The sequence below is a fragment of the Vombatus ursinus genome, unplaced genomic scaffold (assembly GCF_900497805.2).
Source record: "Vombatus ursinus unplaced genomic scaffold, bare-nosed wombat genome assembly UNPS02014809.1, whole genome shotgun sequence".
Taxonomy (NCBI): Eukaryota; Metazoa; Chordata; class Mammalia; order Diprotodontia; family Vombatidae; genus Vombatus; species Vombatus ursinus.
Window position 1 is genome coordinate 15,810,949 of NW_020954587.1, and position 21,542 is coordinate 15,832,490.

The 21,542-nt window shown below is 37.7% G+C and overlaps 1 protein-coding gene across 1 annotated transcript in view; it reads left to right on the forward strand.

The window, feature by feature from the left end:
* Positions 1-904: 904 nt before the first annotated feature.
* The window catches only part of CLIC6 (chloride intracellular channel 6), an 85,090-nt gene continuing 64,452 nt past the window's right edge, over positions 905-21,542 (forward strand). Inside the window, exon 1 of the mRNA XM_027875559.1 lies at positions 905-2,317. Coding sequence (XP_027731360.1) covers positions 905-2,317 — 1,413 coding nt within the window. The remainder of the gene's footprint in view (positions 2,318-21,542) is intronic.

Consider the following 21,542-nt stretch of genomic DNA (forward strand, 5'->3'; position numbering starts at 1 on the left):
GTGAAAAGCCTTGAGTCCAAGTAATATGAGGATAAATTGGAAAAATTAGTGATGTTTAGCCCAGAGAAGAGAAGACTTGATGGGAGGGTGGTGATAGGTTTTTAGCTGATTTCAAATATTTGTGTAGATCCAGTGGATTTTGCATTCTTTAGCCTCAGAGAGCAGAACTGGGAGCAATGACTAAATGACTAGTAGTTGCAAAGAGATCAATTTAGTTTAAAATGTCAGGGGGGAAAAAGTTCCAACAATTAGAGTTCTACAGATAGAATTAGATGGCAGCCAAGATCTCTTAACTTTCAAAAATTCTGTGATTCTGTGAGGCAAAACAATAATAATAACAAAAATAATAAATGGTTGGGGTATCACCTCAGCGTTGTTTTGAAAAACACAGACATTCGACCTACTAGGTTTTTGTATTGTGGAATCCTTTCTTTAAAACCAACAGGGGGCCCCAGGAGGGAATGCCTGATGTTGGCTCTAGTGCCAAAGGTTAGCCTAGGTGACTGAGCTCCGCCCAAGGACTAGGGGATGAAGTTTGAGTTGAGGGGGAAGGGCAGGCAAGTACTTCAAGGGTTTGCGAAGTCACCTGGTAGTGAAAATCACCTAAACTCCGTTTGTGACCAAGGGAATTCTTTAATTTTCAGGTTGGTAAACAGATTGGAATTTGAGTGAAGAATAAGGCAGCGAAGGAACCATTAAATTTTTGAGACTGGGATCAAGGTGTTGGGACAGAGAGGATTTAGCTCTGAACGTCATGAGTGCAGCTAGCAATAAGCACTAATCCATCTGAACCAGGGTCACCATAGGTCCCAGAAGTCCAAAGCTAGGGAGGCAGGAAAAGGAGCTCCACCAGCATTTTTCTTTCACGAGGGATCTCAAGCTAAAGACAATAATTTCACGAGACATGGCAGAGACCACTGAACCCTCGGTAGGAGTCCTAGCCCCCAAAGAGAACGCAGAACCCCCAGCACTGTTGGAAAAGGGAATCGGAGAACCGGGGTTTGCTACTGGGGTGAAAGAGGAGGAGGAGGAGATGGAGGCGAAGCTCAATGAAGAAAAGCAGTCCTGTGCAGAAGATGCTACCGGAGACGGGGCGGGAGCAAGATCCCCCGTAGAGACTCCCAGTGAGTTGAGGGAGGAAGCAGGAGTAACAATTGGCCAGAAGAAAGCAGAAGAGAGTAAAACCGAGACGCAAAGTCACTGGGAGGAGGATACACAGAAAAAACACGAGGACACAATAAGGCAATCCCCCGGGAACGTGGAGGAGCAAAAAGAAGAGCAAAAGGAGGGAAAGGAAGAGAGGAGTGAAGTACCGAAAGACGTAGAAGAGGCGATCTGCCAGGAAAGAAGATGCGAACTGGAGGACAGCAGCAGCACTGAGCGCCAAAGGCTAGAGGAGAGCCAGGGAGAAGCCAGAGGAGCGCAGGCCCCCGGAGACCCGGAATCTGAGGCAGAGGCAGGGGCGGAGCACAGCGTTGAGGGTGAAGCAGCAGTTGTAACTACAGCAGCAGCAGCAGCAGGAGCAGCTTCCCAGGAAACGGTCCAGGGAGGCGTGAAGCTCGTACAACCCGAGGGAAAGCTAGCAGAGCCTGGAGTGGGGATGGAAGCAGAGGACCTCGAAAGAGGGAGGGCGAAAGGACTAGAAGATAGAAATTCAGAAAATGGAGAGAGCTATGGAGAAGAAGAAAACAGTCCCGTACACCAAATGGAGGCCAGGGAGCAGCAGGAGGAAGTGGAGGAGCGACAGAGCCTTGAGGAGGACCCTGACAGGGGCAGTCTGATGATAGATGATGAGCAGGAAAATGAGGCTCGGGGTAATGTTCACCCCGAGAGCAAAGAAGTTGAGGCTGCAGAAGGGCTGGCCGAGGAGGAAAGCGGAGGCCAGGAAGGTGTAAAGGACTCCGAAGCTGGAGGGGATCCTAGCGAAGCAGTGCAGGTGGGGTGTGACAGCCTCGGTGCCAAGAGGGATGTCCAAGAAGAAGCCCTGGAAGAGGGGAGAGAAAATTGGGGTAGGGAGAACCCTAACGTAGAAGTCGTGGCCCAGGGCGAGGAAGATCACCTTGATGGGAGCCCACAGAAGGAGGAGGAAAATGAGGAGACTACCGCAGAAAGAAACTTAGAGGCAGAGCTGAGCAATCACCTGTCGGAGACTAGCTCCGAAGGTGCCGGGGCTGAAACCGAGACAAATAAACTAAGGGAAGGGCTGAACGGCGCGAGAGAGGAAGGAGAAACATCCGAGGAGGAGTCTTCTGGAGAGAGCGCCTCAGCCCCCGCGCTGGCCCCGGGGAATGAACACGACATTTCCCTCTTCGTTAAGGTAAGTCCCGCTTTTCTGGTGTTTCTTCACCTTACATCCCACTCTTCAGTCCCTTAACCCTTCCCCTCTGTGAGTGCAAACTTCTCACATTCGAGGAGAGGTTGGGTAGAGTACGAAGGGCTTCCCCCTTCGTATCTTAAGGTCCTGGGTTTCCAGGGAAGAGTCGAAATTAGGGGTAATTATGAAAGTGCATCCAAACTTTCCACTGTCCTTTGTCCTGAAAATAATGACAGCTATTCGAGTAGACTATTAAAAAAAAAATTTCCTCCCATTTCCCTTCCTTCTCTCCTTTCTCCCCTACTCCTCCACCTCCTTCCTCCCCCACCCCCACCTCCATCTCCACCTCCACCCCATTTACCTGCAACTAGCTATCAAACAACCACTGCTGGGGTCAGAGTAGTGCTAAGTAGTTTCTGCCAATAAGATTAAAGATGTGAAAATATCACGGAGAGGGATAATCAGGAAGCAGGTGAAGTGAAAAGTTAATTACAGTATTTCAAATTTCAGTGATTAAAGAGATGATCTATGTTTTCAATCTCCAAAATTTCCAGGAAGGTGCCATTTCTAGTAGAATAAAGAATATTTGTAATGAAAAAAATGTACTTTTGAAATACCATGCCATATGCAATTAAAGTGCCACACATACAGAAAGAGAAATATAAAGTGGTAGTACTCTATGGTGATTAAACATTCCCATATTTGTATGTTAAAACTTCAAATTCATTTTAAATACTAAGAAGTTATTTATTTGTTTAGGATAGCTGTATAAGTTTTGTGTTTCAATTTGAAATTGTAGGAGGTATTAAAAAAAACACAATAACCAGTCTCTTAATATCCTTGTTAATAAGTTCTGGATGACTAGGAGAGAAGGCTATAATAAGACTAAGAATGTGCTTTGTATATTGCATCATAATCCTTTAAGAAATTATTGACAGAGTTCTAGCAGCTAGTAAACTCAAATGTAAGCAGATTCCCAAAGTAAAAAAAAAAGAATGTGAAACTTTTTTTATATAATTAAGTTAAAGTAAATCTCAGAATTCTTTGATGGAAAGGGAGATGTGGAAGAAAAGGCACTCGCCATTTCTTCACTCAAGGGAAATAATCGCTTTCCAAAGAGGGATAGCCACTAGCTGGTGTGTAGGATGTTTTCAAAATAAATCCAAGGATATATCTTCAAGATTGGTAGAAGTTTGCCTATATCCTCCAATCTGCACTAGTCTACAGAGATTAACAACTGTTTCATTTTACCATCTTGACTACTAGATCTAGGAATCTCATTTCCAGTTCTTCCAAAAAATAGGTAGACAATGTTTGTTCTCCTTTGGCACTATGCTGATAGACTCAGGTTCTCTTTCATTCTTTTTCTTAATCTTCTCATTGATTAAAAAAAAAACCCAAAACTTCAATCAACATTCCTCCCCCTCCCCAGATGCTTATTTCAAGGTCATCAGTGACCATGACAAATCCAGCTTTTATTTTTCTGAGTCTGTATATTCTATGATTTTTCTATAGCATTTGACATTATTTTCTCCCTCCTCCTCTTTGAAACTCTTTTTTTGGCTTCCATGACATTGCCCTTTCCTCATTCTCTCTTACTTCTTTGTTCCTTCTACTTTCCTGACTCTGTCTTTTTCTTAGTTGGTACCTCTTTCTACTTCATTTGTTAGTATTTCTAAAAGTTCAATCATTACCTCTGTTTTTCTCTTCCTACATTCTTCCCCTTCACAAATGGATCCTGTTGTATAGCCTCCACTATTGCCTTTATGCTGTTAACTGTTATCTATTCCTTTAGGCCTGACCTCTCACTTGTATTCTACTCCAGTACTTCTCCACCACTTAATAATACATTTTATGCAAATGTCTTGACATAAACTCAAAATAAACCTCTTAAAACTATTCTCCTCTTTCTCCCCTCCTCAATTTCCTATTCCATCTGTGGCACTAACCATTATCATAGGCACCCAATTCAAAAACCTCAGAATTATCTTTGTCAAAAGTGGTTTTTTTACAGGTTTTCTTCCTTATGAGACCCTTGTGATTAGGAAGAGCAGGTGTTAGTTCCATTTGACAACTGAGTAAATGTAGATAAGAGGTTAAAACTTTCCCATGACCAAACTATGAACCAAGCTAAGGCTAATATTGAAGTCTCTTAATTCCTGCTTCCAGCTCTCGACTATACTTCCTTGGGTAATGGAATGCTGAATTAACTGATTTTCTTTTTGGTTGTTGTTCAGTCATTTCAGTCATGTCTGACTCTTCATGACCCCATTTGGGATTTCCTTGGCAAAGATTACTGGAATGGTTGGCTATTTCCTTCTCCAGCTCATTTTACAGATGAGAAATTGAGGCAAAGAAGGTTAGGTGACTTGCCCAGGGTCACACAGATAGTACGTGCTTGTGGGCAGATTTGAACTCATGAAGATGAGTCTTTCTGCCTTCAGGCCTGGCACTCTACCAGTTGTACTACCCAGCTGCACCCCACCTTTCTTGTTTGGGGGTCAGAAATGTTGGTTTGATGCCTCCATGTCCACTAATAAGAACAAAATGTGGTAGAGAATATTCCTGATGGATGATTTTTAAAGGAAATTCCAAACCTTTAAAATCCAGACTTATTGTGGTCTCTTGAAACCTGATTGTGTTGCCCCACTTAGGACCTTCAAAATATTATTGTAGATTTTTGTCATGTGGAACTTAAAATATTCAAGAAGACCTTTTCAAACACTATGAGGGAATTTTTAGCTGCTCAGCTACCAATGACTTTATTGGATTTGTGGGGATAAGAAAAATCCTGCTTTGAAAAAAATCCCCTTAGGCACTTAGTTATCCCCTTTTCTGGGGTAAGAGTGTGATAAGGAATAAAACAAATAATTGGTTTCTCAAGTTTCACTGGGAAGTAGTATAGTTGATTTGTTTGTACAGAAAAATGCAACCTGAGGGGCATTAAAAAAGAAATAACTTATCAAAAAATAATATAGGTGAATTTTTAAAATTTGTTTTGTTTTTAAAGGAAACAAATCCTAAACACATTTTTCAAACAGGTTTCTGACTAAAGCCAACTTTGAAGGTCATTCAATGCTTGTCTCTCATTAAACTATCAAGGTTTTCAACTTCTTCCTGCACTATTAATGCCATTTAAAACACAATAAAACTCAAAATCATATTCTTCTTTATAATGATAACAAATTCAAAACAAACAGCCCTTGCTTTAAGCTCCATACAGAATTCCTTGCCAGATATAACATTCTAGGTTTCCTTTTTTGATACAATGCTATTTGGAATCAGGTTGTTTTGATTACCAGGATCAAGAAGTCCACAGATAAATGCCACAGATGCCCTATATCTTTAGGCAAGCACAAGTGATGGTGATAAGTAGTTAATAAAAAACAGCAGTCACAATATATAATCAATACATTTTTATTTAAGGTTAAGCAATGGATTCATAACTTTTAAAATGCTTTTGCTTTCATATGAGAGTTCTTTTTGTCTTTTTTATGAGTCATTCTATTTATAAGCTTTTAACTCATTCTTGAAGTTAATTTTTTTAAAATAAAAAGTAAATTATTTGGGAACAAATGACTCATTCACTCAGTCAAAAGATTTTGAATGCCTACTATGTGCTAGCAGTTGATGAATTGTGGAGGAAGCAAGGATAAATAAACCCTCTCAGAGCTTACAACATGATAGGGGAGATATGATTGAAACAAATAACTATATTACACAGTACAACATGAAAATGAAGCCTGAAGAGATCATCTCTTGCTTGGGGAAACAGGGAAGACTTCGTGGAAGAGTCCATTTTTGAGTTGAGTCTCAAAAGAATGAACGAGAGTTGAACAGAGCTTTAGAGAAAAGCATCACAGGCAAGGAATATTGTGAACAAAGGAACAGAAGAGACGAAGCACAAGTAAGAAACCAAAAAAGTCTAGTTTGGCAATGATCCAAGAAGTAATTTGCTGCCTTGGAACATATGACAATAATCGCTCCAATTATTTTTCCTGTGCTGTGTGGTATGAATTTAGTGGTTCTAGCTATTAAAAAAATTCTCCATCTTTGTAGGAACTTACTCTAGCTAAAGTCTTACTGTGATGCCTTATATCACAGAGGTGAGACTGCATTATAACAAACTGTCCAAGTGAAGAGGTTCATTACCCAGTGAAGAAGACTGGCCACAGTGTGATGATTGTGTGTGTATGTGTTTGGCTTCAGCAACTCCTGAAGACCATGTATTGTAGCAGTATTGCAGTTAGTATTAGTTGAAGGAATGTCCCTAGGGCTTAAATTACAGATTCTCTAGTACTGAAATCCATAGAAACCATAGTTTATTAGCTCTTCTAGGACTTCTTGCTATGAGAAATTACATTGGGAATGATCTGAGATTCACTTTTATGACACTTTGATGTATTTTTCTCAAAAATTTTTATTATTTTTAAAATTCCCTGTTACACTTAAGACAGATGACTACTTTCTACTTCTCTGAGAAGAATAAAGCCATTTGACTTGATATCCTTCAATTATCACAAATTTCTCATCATTATCACTGACTCTTTTTTTTTTTTTGGTTAGTGATTCTGGGCAAGTCATTCAGCCTCAGGTATTGCATCTGTAAAATGGAGATAAAAACATCTCCCTCAAAGGGTGGTAGTGAGAATCAAGTGAGATAATATATGTAAAGTACTTTAAAAATCTTAAAATGCTATGCAAATATTATTATGATGATTGTGATAATTGTTATCATGATTATCATTATTGGAAGAGAGGTTTCTCATCCAGATACATTGATGCAATCTTATATTCAGTTCCTATTCTTATTGTTATTATTATCATTAACCTAGGTTAATTTCCTTATCTATATGCTTAATCCTATTTCAGGATCTAGCACCATTAACCACAATATACTTTCTCTACCTAACATCAGCCTACAAACATGCTCAGATATCATCTCAATCTGAATCTAAAACTTCCCAGATATACTGGTCCATCCCTCTGAATCCCTTCACTGTTAAATTTCTTGAAAAATTTATAACAATGCTTCCACTTTTTTATTACCTTCCCTGTTCTTAATTCTTTGTAATCTGACTCCCATCCCAGTCATTCCAATGAATGTTTTGCTAAAATATAGATAAACTCTTTCCTTAATTACCAATCTAGCAACCTTGTCAAAAAAGGAAGTTGAGTTAATCCTCTAGGACCTGTTTTTGATGATTCTGCCTCCACAGCAGCACTTAAATCCATTCAGTTTCTCAACTTTATTCTTACTTTCATCTTTTGAACATACATCATCACCTTATAGTATTATTTTAATACATTTTTAAACCCCACATTTTTATTGATATTGGGGTTTTTGCACATAAAACTGCAAATCTGTTATGTACAACTTGCTTTTGTTTTTAAACACATACTAAAGTTAACATGCAAATTTACTTTTTTCTCCCCCCTTTCCTGCCCTAGAGATGGCTACCATTAGACACAAATATGTATATATATGTAAAATCATTCTACACAGACTTCTATTTATCAATTCTTTCTCTGGATGTAGATATCATTTTCTTTCATATGTTCTTTGTAGTTAATTTGAGTATATAATATATCATACATATAATATAATATACAACAGTCAAAATGACTTATTCCCTCAAAGTTGTTCTTAAAACAGTATTGCTCTTACTGTATACAATGTTCTTTTGCTTCTGCTCATTTCACTCTTCATTATTTTGTGTAAGTCTTCCCATGTTTTTCTAAGATCAGTAAGCTCATCATTTCTTATAGCACTGTAATATTCCATCACAATCATATACCACAATTTGTTCAGCTATTCCCCAATTGATGTGCATTACCTAACTTTACCCCTATATCTTTCCTCCCCATTGAGAGAATCATCCTATATAAATAAAAAATAATTTTTAAGGAGAAAGGAGAGAAAAAAAATCACCAAAATTGATCAGTATATTGAAAAAAAATCTAAAAATATATACAGTATTCTACATTACAGACTTTCCACCTTTGCAAATGAAGGGGAGAAGATGTCTTCCCAAACCTCTTGTTTGTGGCCATATTTGCTCTTTGTAATTTTGCAAACACTTATTTTTGAATGGTTGAGTTTGCTCTTTCAATTTATATTGTTATAGTCTTTGTGTTTGTTGTTTTCTTGGCTCTTCTTCACTATTCATCAGATTATGTAAATCTTTCCATGCTTCTCGGTATTCATCATATGTGTCATTTCTTACAGAATAGTAATAATATTCCATTGCATTCATTACCACACATTATTTAGCCATTCACCAATTCATAGGTAAATACTTTGCTTGCAGGTCTTTCCTACCATAAGTGCTACTATAAATATTTTTGTGTATATGGGGGCTTTCTTCTTATAAATGACATTCTTGGGGATAGTAGTGGAATTTCTGGGTCAAAGGGTTATATTTTAATCACTTTATGCTCATAACTCTTAATTGCTTTCCAAAATGGTTTTTACTGATTCACAGGTCCACCAACAATGCACTAGAGTGCTTATCTTCCCACAACCCCTCCAACACTGACTATTTTGATCTTTTGTCCTTTTTACAATTTACAGGGTATGAGTCAAAGCCTCAGATTTTAAAATTTTGTGTTTCTCTTATTATTAGTGATACGTTAATAGTGTGTACATCTTCTTTTGGGAAATACTGCATTCATCTTCTTTGACAACTTATTGATTGGGGAATAGCTTTTGGTTCTATCCATCTGGGGCAGCTAGGTGGCATAATGGATAGAGTGCCATGCCTTGAATCAGGAAGACTCATCTTCATGAGTTCAAATCTGGACTTAGACAGTAACTATCTCTGTGATCCTGGTTACTTAACACTATTTGCCTCAGTTTTCTCATCTGTAAAATGAGAAAGGGATGGCAAACCACTCCAGTATCTTTGCCAAAAAAGCCCCAAATGGGGCATGAAGAATTGGACACAATTGAAATAAATGAACATCTATTTATCCAAATATATTTATGTACACATAAAATATATATATGTGTGTATATATATGTGTGTGTGCATATAAATACATATAAATAGATATATGTATATATGTATGTAGTTATGTTCCCATTTGAGCAAATGACATACCCCCTGAAGTGTTCACATAATTCAAATTAACCCTGCACATTCCCATTGGACTGAAAGAAATGAATCATTTTATATAATTATAAGTTCAAATAGTGAGAATTCAAAATATGTGACCGTTTCGAGTGATTCATTATTCACACCAATCAGGATCTAGCAATGTATATGCATTATATACATATTTATCTACTAATTGTCACGTATATCATGGATACCAAACCACACACATTTCCACCCAGCACCTGGGGGCACACTGGGAACAGAAGGTTTTAATTTAAAGCCTTTCATACACAGTATTGGTTCCATCAAGTTCATTTCCAAATGTGATATAGTCTCTCAATTACTCCTTGTCTCAGCTATCTGGGTTGACTCAATCAGAACTCAGTACTTTGTTTTTTGCTTCTCACCAAATCCCAGCAAAGAGTCCACCTTCAGGGTTCATTATCCTGACCTTTCGAAACTCACAAGGTCAAAGCAGTGTCCAATATACTGTGAAAGAGAAGGAAAATCAGGAAAGAATAGACACAAAAAAAGATAGAAGCAACAGCAGGATAGTACATTCATGGATTACATGCTTCAGTGGGGAGAGAAAGGCTTCTTTTTCCACTGAGGGTTTAGTCCTTTAATTTGTTTATAAGTTGACCTTTGATATTAGGTCACATATGCACTTAGAACTTAGTGTAGAATATGATATGAAATGTTGATCCAAGTTCAATTTTTTAAAGACTGCTTTCCATTTTTCCTAGCACTTTTTTTTTTGTCTATACAGTGAGTCTTACCCCAGTAATTTATGTCCTTGTGTTTATCAAACCCTATGATACTATATTCAATTACTTCTGGATCTTATGTGCTAATCTGTTCCTGTGATAAACTTTTCTTTTTAAAAAAAATCAGTATTGGCTATATAATATAGTTTGAAATTCATTTTTGTGCCTTTGCACTGGTTGTCCTGCCCTCACCCCGACCTATGACTTTTAAAATCCTTGAATTCACTTGAGACTAAGCTGAAATGTAACCTTCTGTAAAAGGCCTGTCCTGGTTCCCCCAGCTGTCAGGGCTTTCCCATCTGTAGTTACTTTGCATCTTTCTCTTATATATGTTGTTATTTTTCAGTCATGTCTGACTCTTCATGACCCCATTTGAGGTTTTTTTGGCAAAGACCCTGGAGTGGTTTGCCATTTCCTTCTTCAACTCATTTTACAGATGAGAAAACTGAGGCAAACAGGGTTAAGTGACTTGCCCAGGGTGACACAGCTAGTAAGTATCTGAGGCTGGATTTGAATGCAGGAGCATGAGTCTTCCTGACTCTAGGCCTGGTATTCTGTACTGCACCACTTAGCTGCCCTCGTCTTACATATATGTATTTACAAAAATATCTCTCCATTAGAATATAAGCTCCTTGAGGGTAGGAACTTTGCTTTTGCATTACCAGTACCACTCTTGGCACATGTTGTTTTTTAATTGTTTCAGTCATGTCTAGACTCTTGGTGACCCCCCCCCTTTTTTTTTCCTTTTGTTTTCTTAGCAAAGATATTGGAGTAGTTTGCCATTTCCTTCTCCAGCTCATTTTACAGATGAGGAAACCGAGGCAAGCGTGGTTAAGTGACTTGCTCAGTGTCACAAAGCTAGTAAGTGTTTGAGGTCAGATTTGAATTCAGGAAGAAGAATCTTCTTGATTCTGGGCCAGGCACTCTATCCACTGTACCACCTAACTGCCCTATGCCTGGCACATGGTAAACACTCAATAAATTCTTGTTGATTGATTGGTTGATATCACTCTGATTATTTGAGTCTTTATTCCTATAAGAGTGTTTTATGGTTCTATTGATCTAAGTCCTGAGTGTGCTTTGGTATATTTCTAGATACTGTATATGTATCAAGTACACTCTGGCTCACTTTCCCAAAGCCAGCTTTCTACATCAGCCTCTCAGGTTTTCAAGGGGAGTAACCCTAAGGGTCTGGGGTGCTTCCTTTCTCTGCTGGCACTGGCTTAAGCCTCCACTGACTGAATTCCTCCCAATTTTTAGTGCTCCATTGAGTCTAAAATAAACTAGCTTTTACAAAAAATTGTTTACTTCAAAGACAATAGCAAACACATCTTTCTCCCAACATCTCAGGCGTGTACTCTTCCATAGACCTCCTCGGTCTCTGAGTGGAGTAGGTTTAAAACTTAGCTCAGTTCTTAAATAACACTGATCCCATCAAAATTGTGCCTAAAGGTAGTATCTATGTCAGATGACAACAACAACAACACCACCTAGTTATTTATATAGTGCTTTCTTTTTGTATTTTTCCACCTGGTTCAAATTTCTTCCATGATTTCTTAAAATATTACATACAAGTTTTTAATTTGTTCATGGTTTTCAGGGTGCTTTTAATGATTATTAAACTATTTCTCCTCTACTTGTTATCCTGGTCAATTAGTTTTGATAGTAGATACCTTACACACTTTTCTATTTTTTTCACTCTTTTGAATTTATTCTAACATTTGCTGTTATCAAAGCATTGAGTTTTATTTGCTCCATTCTATTTTTCAAAGAGTCATGTTTTCTGTCTTATGTTCTAAGCTCCATCACACTTCTAGTTGCCTTGTGCAGTTTTATTCAGCCTTTGACACTTTTTAATTATTGGGGTTGAGAAATTGAAAGCAAAAATTAGTGATGAGTCATTCTCTCTGAGCCTCAGTTTCCTCATTTGTAAAATGAGTTGGGTGTGATTCAGTGACCTTTAAGCTCTAAAACTATGATGCTGTAAACTTTCATGTTATCAGCTTTACCAGAAATCTTGGTGTTCTGCCTTCTTGCAGCAGAACCTGTAATATACCCAAGACTGACTATTACCTAACCTATTTTTGAAGTGAAGCCTTTATAGATATATGTAGAATCTCTATAATAAAATAGTGCGAATATTTATCCTTCCAGTACCTACAATTACCTAACCACTCCCCCCGGACCTTGGCCAAGAAAAAAAAATGGTTGCTCACAAATGAAATGCATGCATGGAGCACAAATCTGGGATATTTTTGGTTTTTTCTACCATTCTCCTTCAATAGCTGGAAAGGTAAGAGAGAACCCATTGACTTGGTCTGGGTTAAATGAATGGTAGAGAAAACAGTCAAATAGACATTTCCAGACTCTAGGGTTCATAGTCTTCCTCCCTTCTCAGCACTTGTTCCTTGATTTCTAGATCTTAACAGAGGTGAAAATAACTTAAGGTGCTTTTTATTACCATGATTCATTTCCAACCCAACTTACAGCTACCACTATCATTCTCTCATTGATATTTAACCAGTAAGTCACTATGTATAATTTCTATTTCTAATTCTCTAGGCTAAAGTTTTAATATTTGGATAAGAGATAGTGACTGTGATTTCATTGGTATAGTGACTTTGCAGATGAGGAAAATCCTTCTCTCAAAGTAAATTAGCACCTTCTCTGCTACTTATCATTTTTGAAAGCTTCATGACATACTAAAAGGTTAAATGACTTGCCTGAGGTCACATGGCCAACCTGTATCAAAGGCACTACTTGAACTCAGGGCCCTGGCTCCACTATATCATGCTGCCTTTCAAATTCAGGTTAAAGGTCTGAAATAATTTTATTGTCCTCGGATAGGTAGAGTTAATCTCTTGGCTCTTGCAGTTCTTATGATCCTCGTGTCTTGCTCATTCTTTCACTTTAGTCCCAGAAAAAGGATATAACTTGCCTAAAGTCACACAACTATATAGATTCAGACTTACGTCTAGAACCCTGCTGTCATCATTTCCAGTAGAGCAATCCATATGTACCAAGATGATTACGCTTTCTCTTTTGTATGAAGACACTTAGTAGAGCTATTAGATGGAAGAATTTCTATAGAATCGCTAAACGTAGCTTAGCCCTGAATGTGCCACAGACCATAACTATTTCTGGGTCACGTTAATTTGATATGCATTAAGTGATCATGAAGTCTATAGGAGGGAATGGGAGGATTAATGCTTCTTTACCAACACACCGCTACACACAAACACATAGATAGTAAATTTTTATATTTAAAATTCTGGTTTATTAAAGAATACCTTCTTAGATGGCATTTTTAAAATATCTCACATTAAAAGATGAATATGACAGACAGGGCAGCTAGGTGATGTAGGAGATGGAGCACCAGGCCTCAGGATCTGAGTTCAAATCCAGCCTTGATTTGGAGCAGCTAGGTGGTGCAGTGGATAGAGTACCGGCCCTGAAGTCAGAAGAACCTGAGTTCAAACCTGCCCTCAGACCAAATACTTCACACTTACTAGCTGTGTGACCCTGGGCAAATCACTTAACCCCAATTGCCTAAAACAAACAAACAAACAAAAAAAAATCCAGCCTTGAACACGTACTAGTTGGGTGACCCTGTGCAAGTCTCTTAACCCCTATTTGCCTCAGTTCTTAATTTGTAAAATGGGGACACACTGGAAAAGGAAATAGCAAACCGCTCCAGTATCTTTGCTAAGAAAACTCCATAGAGAAATCCATGGGGTCACAAGGAGTCAGACACAACTGAAGGATTAAACAACAACAAAGTTATTACAATACCCCCGGAATTTAAATTCATATTCATTGAACAAACATTTATTTAGCACCTTCTATGTTCAGGGTTCTCTGCTGGTAACAGGGAGACAAATACAAAAACAAAACAATCTCTACCCTAGTATATATTGCTAGAGGAGAAGATGGGATACAATATAGAACTAGAGAAGTGCAATGAGGGGGAGTGGGGAGGGAGGAAGAGAGAGAATTTGGAACTCAGAGTTTTAAAAATGAATGTTAAATATCATTTTTACATGCAACTGGAGAAAAATAAAATACTAAATAAATTTAAAAGAAAAAGAAAAAAGTATACATTAAAAAAAGAACTAGAGAAGTAGCCATAAATTAATTTGAAGTGAAGAACTCTAACCTCTCTGTGGATTAGGGGATGCTTCAAAGACCCAGAGGTTCTACTGAGTCTTGAAGGAAGTTAAGGATTCCAAGAGGGAGTTATGAACAGAGATTGCTGTTCTCAAACACATTGGGAATCATGTAAAAGTCTTCCAAAAGCAAAATAGTTAATAAAGTTAAGCATTTGATATTTTAGAAATTAAAAATTGGAAGTAGATTTAATGTTTAATGTAAATTATAATCTAGGAGGGATTTTCTTCAAACTTTTTATTCATTTCTACTGAATGCTTCTTATACTGACTTAGATTTTTAACTTGACAAAAATTTTAGATTGATCAATTGGAACACCAATTTTAAACTCTAGTACTTTCATTTTAGAAGACATTGAGCCTGCCAAAGAGATAATGGGGATTTGAAAATATTTCAAGAATTTCGGGTGGAGCCAAGATGGCAGAGGGAAAGAAGTGACTTGCTAGAGCTCTCCCCCAAATCCCTCCAAATATCTACAAAAAATGGCTCTAAACAAATTCTAAAGCAGAAAAACCCACCAAAAAACAGAGTAAAACAAATTTCCAGCCCAAGACAACCTGGATGGCTGATCAGAAAGGTATATCACGCTGGGTGGGGAGAGGAGTGCAGTTTGGCATGGGCGCGCATCCTCAGCGACCCTGGAGCAGGCCTCAGAGGACTGAATCGCAGGCAGCTGTGGCAGTTTCCAGACTTCTCAACCCATGAATGCCAAAGACAACTTAGAAGATCAGTGGGAAAAGTCTGTGACTGCGGTGAGAGAAGAAGCTAGATCTCAGCTGCCTGAGGGCAGTGGCTGGCTTCTGAGCTTCCAGCTCACAGATTGAGGGGGAATCAGGTGGCTGATCAGAGGGGGATTGCAAGGATCTCTTTGCCTGGGCTGAGGCAAGAATCTCTTACTTTGCCCGTGCTTGGGTCTGGGTCACAGTTCTGAGGAGCAGTCCTGGGGTGAGGAGGAGCACTGCTGTGGTGGAGCTTGTTGTGGCCATGGAGAGGAAACACCTCGCCCCTTATCATAGCACCTTGGAAGAACTGACACTTTTCAGGTCCCTAGAAGTATCTCAGAAAATAGCTGTACAAACCCCCGAAGCTTGGGACAGTACATTCTCCACACTAGACTCTTACCTTAACAAAGAGTTTAAAACTGAAGTAATTGGTTGGGATCATGAGCAAACCTCGAAAAAAGAGTCGGACTATATTATCTTACTTTGGTGACAAAGAAGATCAAAACATACAACCAGAAGAAGACAACAAAGTCAAAGCTCCTACATCCAAAACTTCCAAGAAAAATATGAATCAGTCCCAGGCCTTGGAAGATCTCAAAAGGGATTTTGAGAAGCAAGTAAGAGAAGTAGAGGGAAAACTGGGAAGAGAAATGAGAGTGATGCAAGAAAATCATGAAAAACAAGTCAACAGCTTGCTAAAGGAGACCCAAAAAAATACTGAAGAAAAGAACACCTTAAAAAATAGCCTAACCCAAATGGCAAAAGAGGTCCAAAAAGCCAATGAGGAGAAGAATGCCCTAAAAAGCAAAAATGGCCAAATGGAAAAGGAAGTCCAAAAGCTTACTGAAGAAAATACTTCCTTAAAAATTAGAATAGAGCAATTGGAAGCTAGTGACTTTATGAGAAATCAAGACATTGTAAAAGAAATCCAAAAGAATGAAACATTAGAAAACAATGTGAAATATCTCATTGGAAAAACAACTGACCTGGAAAATAGATCCAGGAGAGAGAATTTAAAAATTATTGGACTATCTGAAAGCACATGATCAAAAAAAGAGCCTAGACATCATCTTTCAAGAAGTTATCAAAGAAAACTGCCCTGATATTTTAGAACCAGAGGGCAAAATAGAAATTGAAAGAATCCACCAATCTCCTCCTGAAAGAGAGCCCCAAAGGAAAACTCCTAGGAATATTGTAGTCAAATTCCAGAGTTCCCAGGTCAGGGAGAAAATATTACAAGCAGCCAGAAAGAAACAATTCAAGTATTGTGGAAACACAATCAGGATAACACAAGATTTAGCTGCTTCTACATTAAGGGACTGCAGGGCATGGAATATAATATTCTGGAGGGCAAAGGAGCTAGGATTACAACCAAGAATCACCTACCCAGCAAAACTGAGTGTAATTCTTCAGGGGAAAAAATGGTCATTCAGTGAAATAGAGGACTTTCAAGCATTCTTGATGAAAATACCAGAGCTGAATAGAAAATTTTACTTTCCAATACAAGACTCAAGTGGAACATGAAGAGGTAAACAGGAAAGAGAAATCATAAGAGACTTATTAAGGCTGAACTGTTTACATTCCTGCATGGAAAAATGATATTTGTAACTCATGAGACCTTTGTCAGTATTCGGGTAGTTGGAGAGTAAAAATTATATGTATGTATATATATATATATATATATATAGATAGATAGATAGATAGATAGATAGATAGATAGATAGATAGATAGAGGGCACAGGGTGAGTTGAAGATGAAGGAGTCATATCTGCAGAATAAAATTAAGGGATGAGAAAGGATTATACTAGGAGAAGGAGAAAGGGAAAGGTAGAACGGGGTAAATTATCTCACAAAAAAACAGAAAAGAAAAGGTTCTTCCAGTGGAGGGGAAACAGGGGAAGGTGAGAGGGAATGAGTGAATCTTATTCTCATAGGATTTGACTTAAGGAGGGTATAACATACACACTCAATTGGGTATGGAAATGTGTCTTACCCTACAGGAAAATAGGCGGGGAAGGGGACAAGAGAGTAGGGGGATGATAGAGAGGAGGGCAGATTGGGAAAGGGGGTAATCAGAAGCAAATACTTCTGAGGAGGGACAGGGTCAAAAGCAAGAATAGAATAAATGGGGGGGTGCAATAGGATTAAGGGAAATAGAGTTAGTTTTTCACAGTATGTCTACTATGGAAGTGTTTTGCATAACTGCACATGTATAGCCTATATTGAGTTGCTTGCCTTTTTAATGAGGGTGGGTAGGGAGGGAGGAAGGGAGAAAATTTGGAACCCAAAGTTTCAAAAACACATGTTTAAAAAAAAATATTTTCACATGCAACTGGGAAATAAGAAACACAGGAAATGGGGTACAGAAATCTATCCTGCCCTACAGGAAAATAGAAGGGGAAGGGAGGGAGAGATAGCAGGGAAAGCAGACTAGGGGAAGGTGTATTCAGAATGCATGCCATCTTGGGGTGGGGGGAGGGGTGAGATGGAGTGAAAATTTGGAACTCAAAATCTTGTGGAAGTAAATGTTGAAAACTAAAAATAATAATTAAAAAAAAACCCTTTAAATTGTAGAGAAAAAAAAATTTCCCGAGTACCCCCCCCCCAAAAAAAGAAAATATTTCAAGTTAGGATTGGGAAAAAGAACCCAAACTCACCTTCATATGTTCCAGGAGATATTTGCAGGAATGTGTTGAATAGATAAACTATTTTTATAACACAGCTCCTTACTTTCAATTTCTCAACCCTAGTAATTGCTCGAGTGGTATAGCATTTGAACAAACATTGACATTTTGCAGTGCACAATTATTCTAAAAACAATCATGTCTGTGTGCTTATTGCCACACAGGCTCTCTATGAATAAACCAATTGTAGCTGGCTTCCCTGTTGCTTTTCATTGTAGCAAGAGAGAGCATGTTGTGGCACATTTTCTAGTGCTGCCTTTTGGACTCCAGAGGGTTTAAAAAAAAAAAGAAGTATTTATTTTCGTAATGTTATATAAACTGTGAGATTTAAAGGAAAATAGGCAACAGTGTATCCAAAGAATATTCATTTCGTAATTTCATTTTTCCCCTTTCTAAACAAAAAACAATTCAGCATTTGCTTTCTAAAGGCCAACTGCCAATTGTGATGAAAAATTCTTTAGGAATCTGTTCAGTGAAAGTAAAAGTAGAATATGAAAGGTATTGAGATAGAGTGGAAAGAACACTAGATTTAAAGTTAAGAGGATGTGAATTCAGATCCCAGATCAGTCCTTACAATCTATATTAACTTAGTTAAGCTCTTTGGGTCTCAGTTTTCTCATCTGTAAAATGAGAGGATTAGAATAGATGATCTCCAAAGCCTCTTCTAGCTCTAAATCAATGCTTTTTCAATTTATGTATTCCTCAACTTGGTTTATAAAACTAAAATCCATTTTCCTAGAACAAATCTAAGTGCCAGAGCACAGAAGAAAGCTTCCCTATACATGTCCTATTTACTCCTTCCCTATTTTCCAGATATTTTTAAGTCTCCATCCAGGCCTATGTATATTTGATTTTGTTGTTGTTGTTCAGCCATTTTAGTTGAGTCCAACTTCGTGACTCCATTTGGGGTTTTCTTGGCAGAGATACTGGATTGGTTTGCCATTTCCTCCTCCAGTTCATTTTACAGATGAAGAAAATGAGGCAAACAGGGTTAAGTGATTTGCCCAGGTCACACAACTCGTAAATGTGTGAGGTCAGATTTATCAAGAAGATGAGTCTTCCTGACTCCAGGCTCAACACTCTATCCACTGTGCCACCTAACTGTCCATGATACTTGACGGAGGTGAGGAAAAAAGTAAGATATAAATTGCTTTGTTTGTTTTGTCTTTGCATTACAAGTGCTTAGCACAGGGCCCTGCACATAGTAAGAATGTAAAAATGCCTTTTGGATAAGAGTGCTGGGAAATTTATCAGAATGGGTTACCACAACACTTCTATTTTGAAAGGATCATTCAGACAGGGCCACGCAAATGATCACAGAAACATGGAATGTTAGGACTAGAAGGGAGATTAGAGGTGAAGGGTCCAACTAGATGTTCTCTGAGGTCACTTTCAGCTCTTGGCCAATGACCACGAGGTCATTGGGTCCAAATGGCTCATTTTTCAGATGAGGGAGCAAGGCTGAAGAGGTAAAGTGATTTGGGGAAACTCAAACAGCTAGTTAGTAGCAGATCTGGGTCTTAAATGAATGTCCTGATTCCCAGTTCAGCGATTTACTTTTGTTGACTTCAATGTACCCTTCTTTGTATCAAGATATTAGCAGCAGAGGAATTTTGACATATCTTTTGAGGGCACCTCAAACCCCATTGTGTCACAGATTATTCTCATTTATGTGCTTCAATAACTATATATATGTGTATATGTAGTTACTATATATAATTTTTGAAGTACATGAATGGGAATATAACATGTATATATGTACAAATTTGTGTACATACACATACATATATACATATGTACACACGTGTTATGTGTGAGGTGGCGGACATGAGAGGGCAGAAGATGATTAGTACTTCTGCATCATCACAAAATTCCCAGATCCTCACTTATTTCTTTATCATTGATCTCTGCCTCTCCTTCTCCCCTTCCTCTTCCCCAAGCTTCCTTCCTTCATCTTTTCATTCCATGTTTCCACACTGCCACTTGCCTCTGTACCACTTTTCATAGCTTTTCTTTGTGGATTTTTAAAAAGTGTGACTTCCTCCCTGATTCTGGCTGCCAATTGTGGTCTTTCCTGGCAAGTACCCAAAGAATTGGGAGTGCCTTCTTCTATTTCATAATTTCATAAATTAACTCTCAATTCAAGTATAAATTGTTCTGGTTCTGTTCAGTTCACTCAGTCTCAATTCATACAAATCTTTCCATGTTTTTGTGAAACCATTTTTTTCCTTATTACAACACCATAGTATTACATTACATTCATACATCACAATTTGTTGAGCCATTCCCCAATTAATGGGCATCTTTTTAGTTTCCAGGGCTTTTTTGCCACCATAAAAATAGCTGCTATAAATATTTTTGTACATGTAGGACATTTTCTTTCTTTGATCTCTTTTGGGTATAAACTTAGCAGTGCCATAGCTAGGTCAAAGGGCATTCACTGTTTGGTAACCTTTTGTGGGTAATTCCAAATTGCTTTCCAGAATCATTGAGCCCATCCACAGCTTCAACAATAATGCATCAATGTACCTGTTTTCCTGTAACCAACCCTTTCAATGTTTGAATAGTTGAAAATTTCTTTTTCTTTTTTTTTTGTAATCTTTGCCAATATGATTATTATGAGATAGAATCTCAGAATTTCCTTAATGTGCATTGCTCTAATTATTAGTGCTGGAGAAAGAAATAGCAAACCACTCTAGTATCTTTGCCAGGAAAAATCCCAAAAGTGTTTACAAAGACTCAGGCATGACTGAAAATGACTAAAGGACAAATTATTAGTAAGTTAGAGTATTTTTTTCATGTGACTATAGATAGCCTGGGTTAGTGTTTTCAAATTCCCAATAGATATTAAGTTTCAGGATTTGGGGATAAGAAATTGAAATTCCTGGGAATTTTTGAGAGTTTTTGAAATTATAAATTATTCTGTATTTTTCATACAAGGAGAGGGAAATCACTGAGTGGAACTCTCTAGCAAAGATTTTTATCTCAGTTAACTGTTTCCATTCTAATATTCATATATTGGATTTGTTTATGTAAAACATTTTAATTTTTTGGAAACAGAATTATCCATTTTATCTTCTGTGATCCTCTCTAATTTCTGTTTGGCTATTGACTCTTCTCCTCTCCATTGGTCTGATGGGTAATTTCTTCTTGCTTTTGTATTTGTTTATGATTTGATCTTTTCTATCTAGTTCACATATCCATTTGAGACTTACCTTTTGTTTTTATTATGATTAATTATATTGATTAACTAATGTTGAGACATTCTTACATTTCTGGTATAACTCTAACATGGTCGTAATGAATGATTTCTTGGATAAATTAATGTAGCTTATTTGGTGTGATTTTATTTTAAATTTTCAAATGGATATTAATGAATGATCTCAGTCTATAGTTCTCTTTGCTTTATCATTCTCTGGTTTATGTGCTAGGACGATATTTGTCTCATAAAAGAGTCTAGTAGAGTGCTTTCTTTCTCTTTTGGGAATAATTTGTATAATATTTGTACTAATTTTTCTTTTAAAATTTGATAAAGCTTTCTTGTGAATTTCTCAGGACCAGGAGCATTTTTCTTTGTTAGTTACATTGCACATAGTCCTATTTCCTTTTCTAAGGCTGGATTACTGAAGAACTCGATATGTTTTTATTGCTGTCCTTCAGTGGTATCTGATTTTGTGACCCCATTTAGGGTTTTCTTGGCAAAGATACTGGAATATTTTGGGTTTTCCTTCTCCAGCTTATTTTACAGATGAGTAAACTGAGACAAACAGGGTTAAATGACTTGCTTG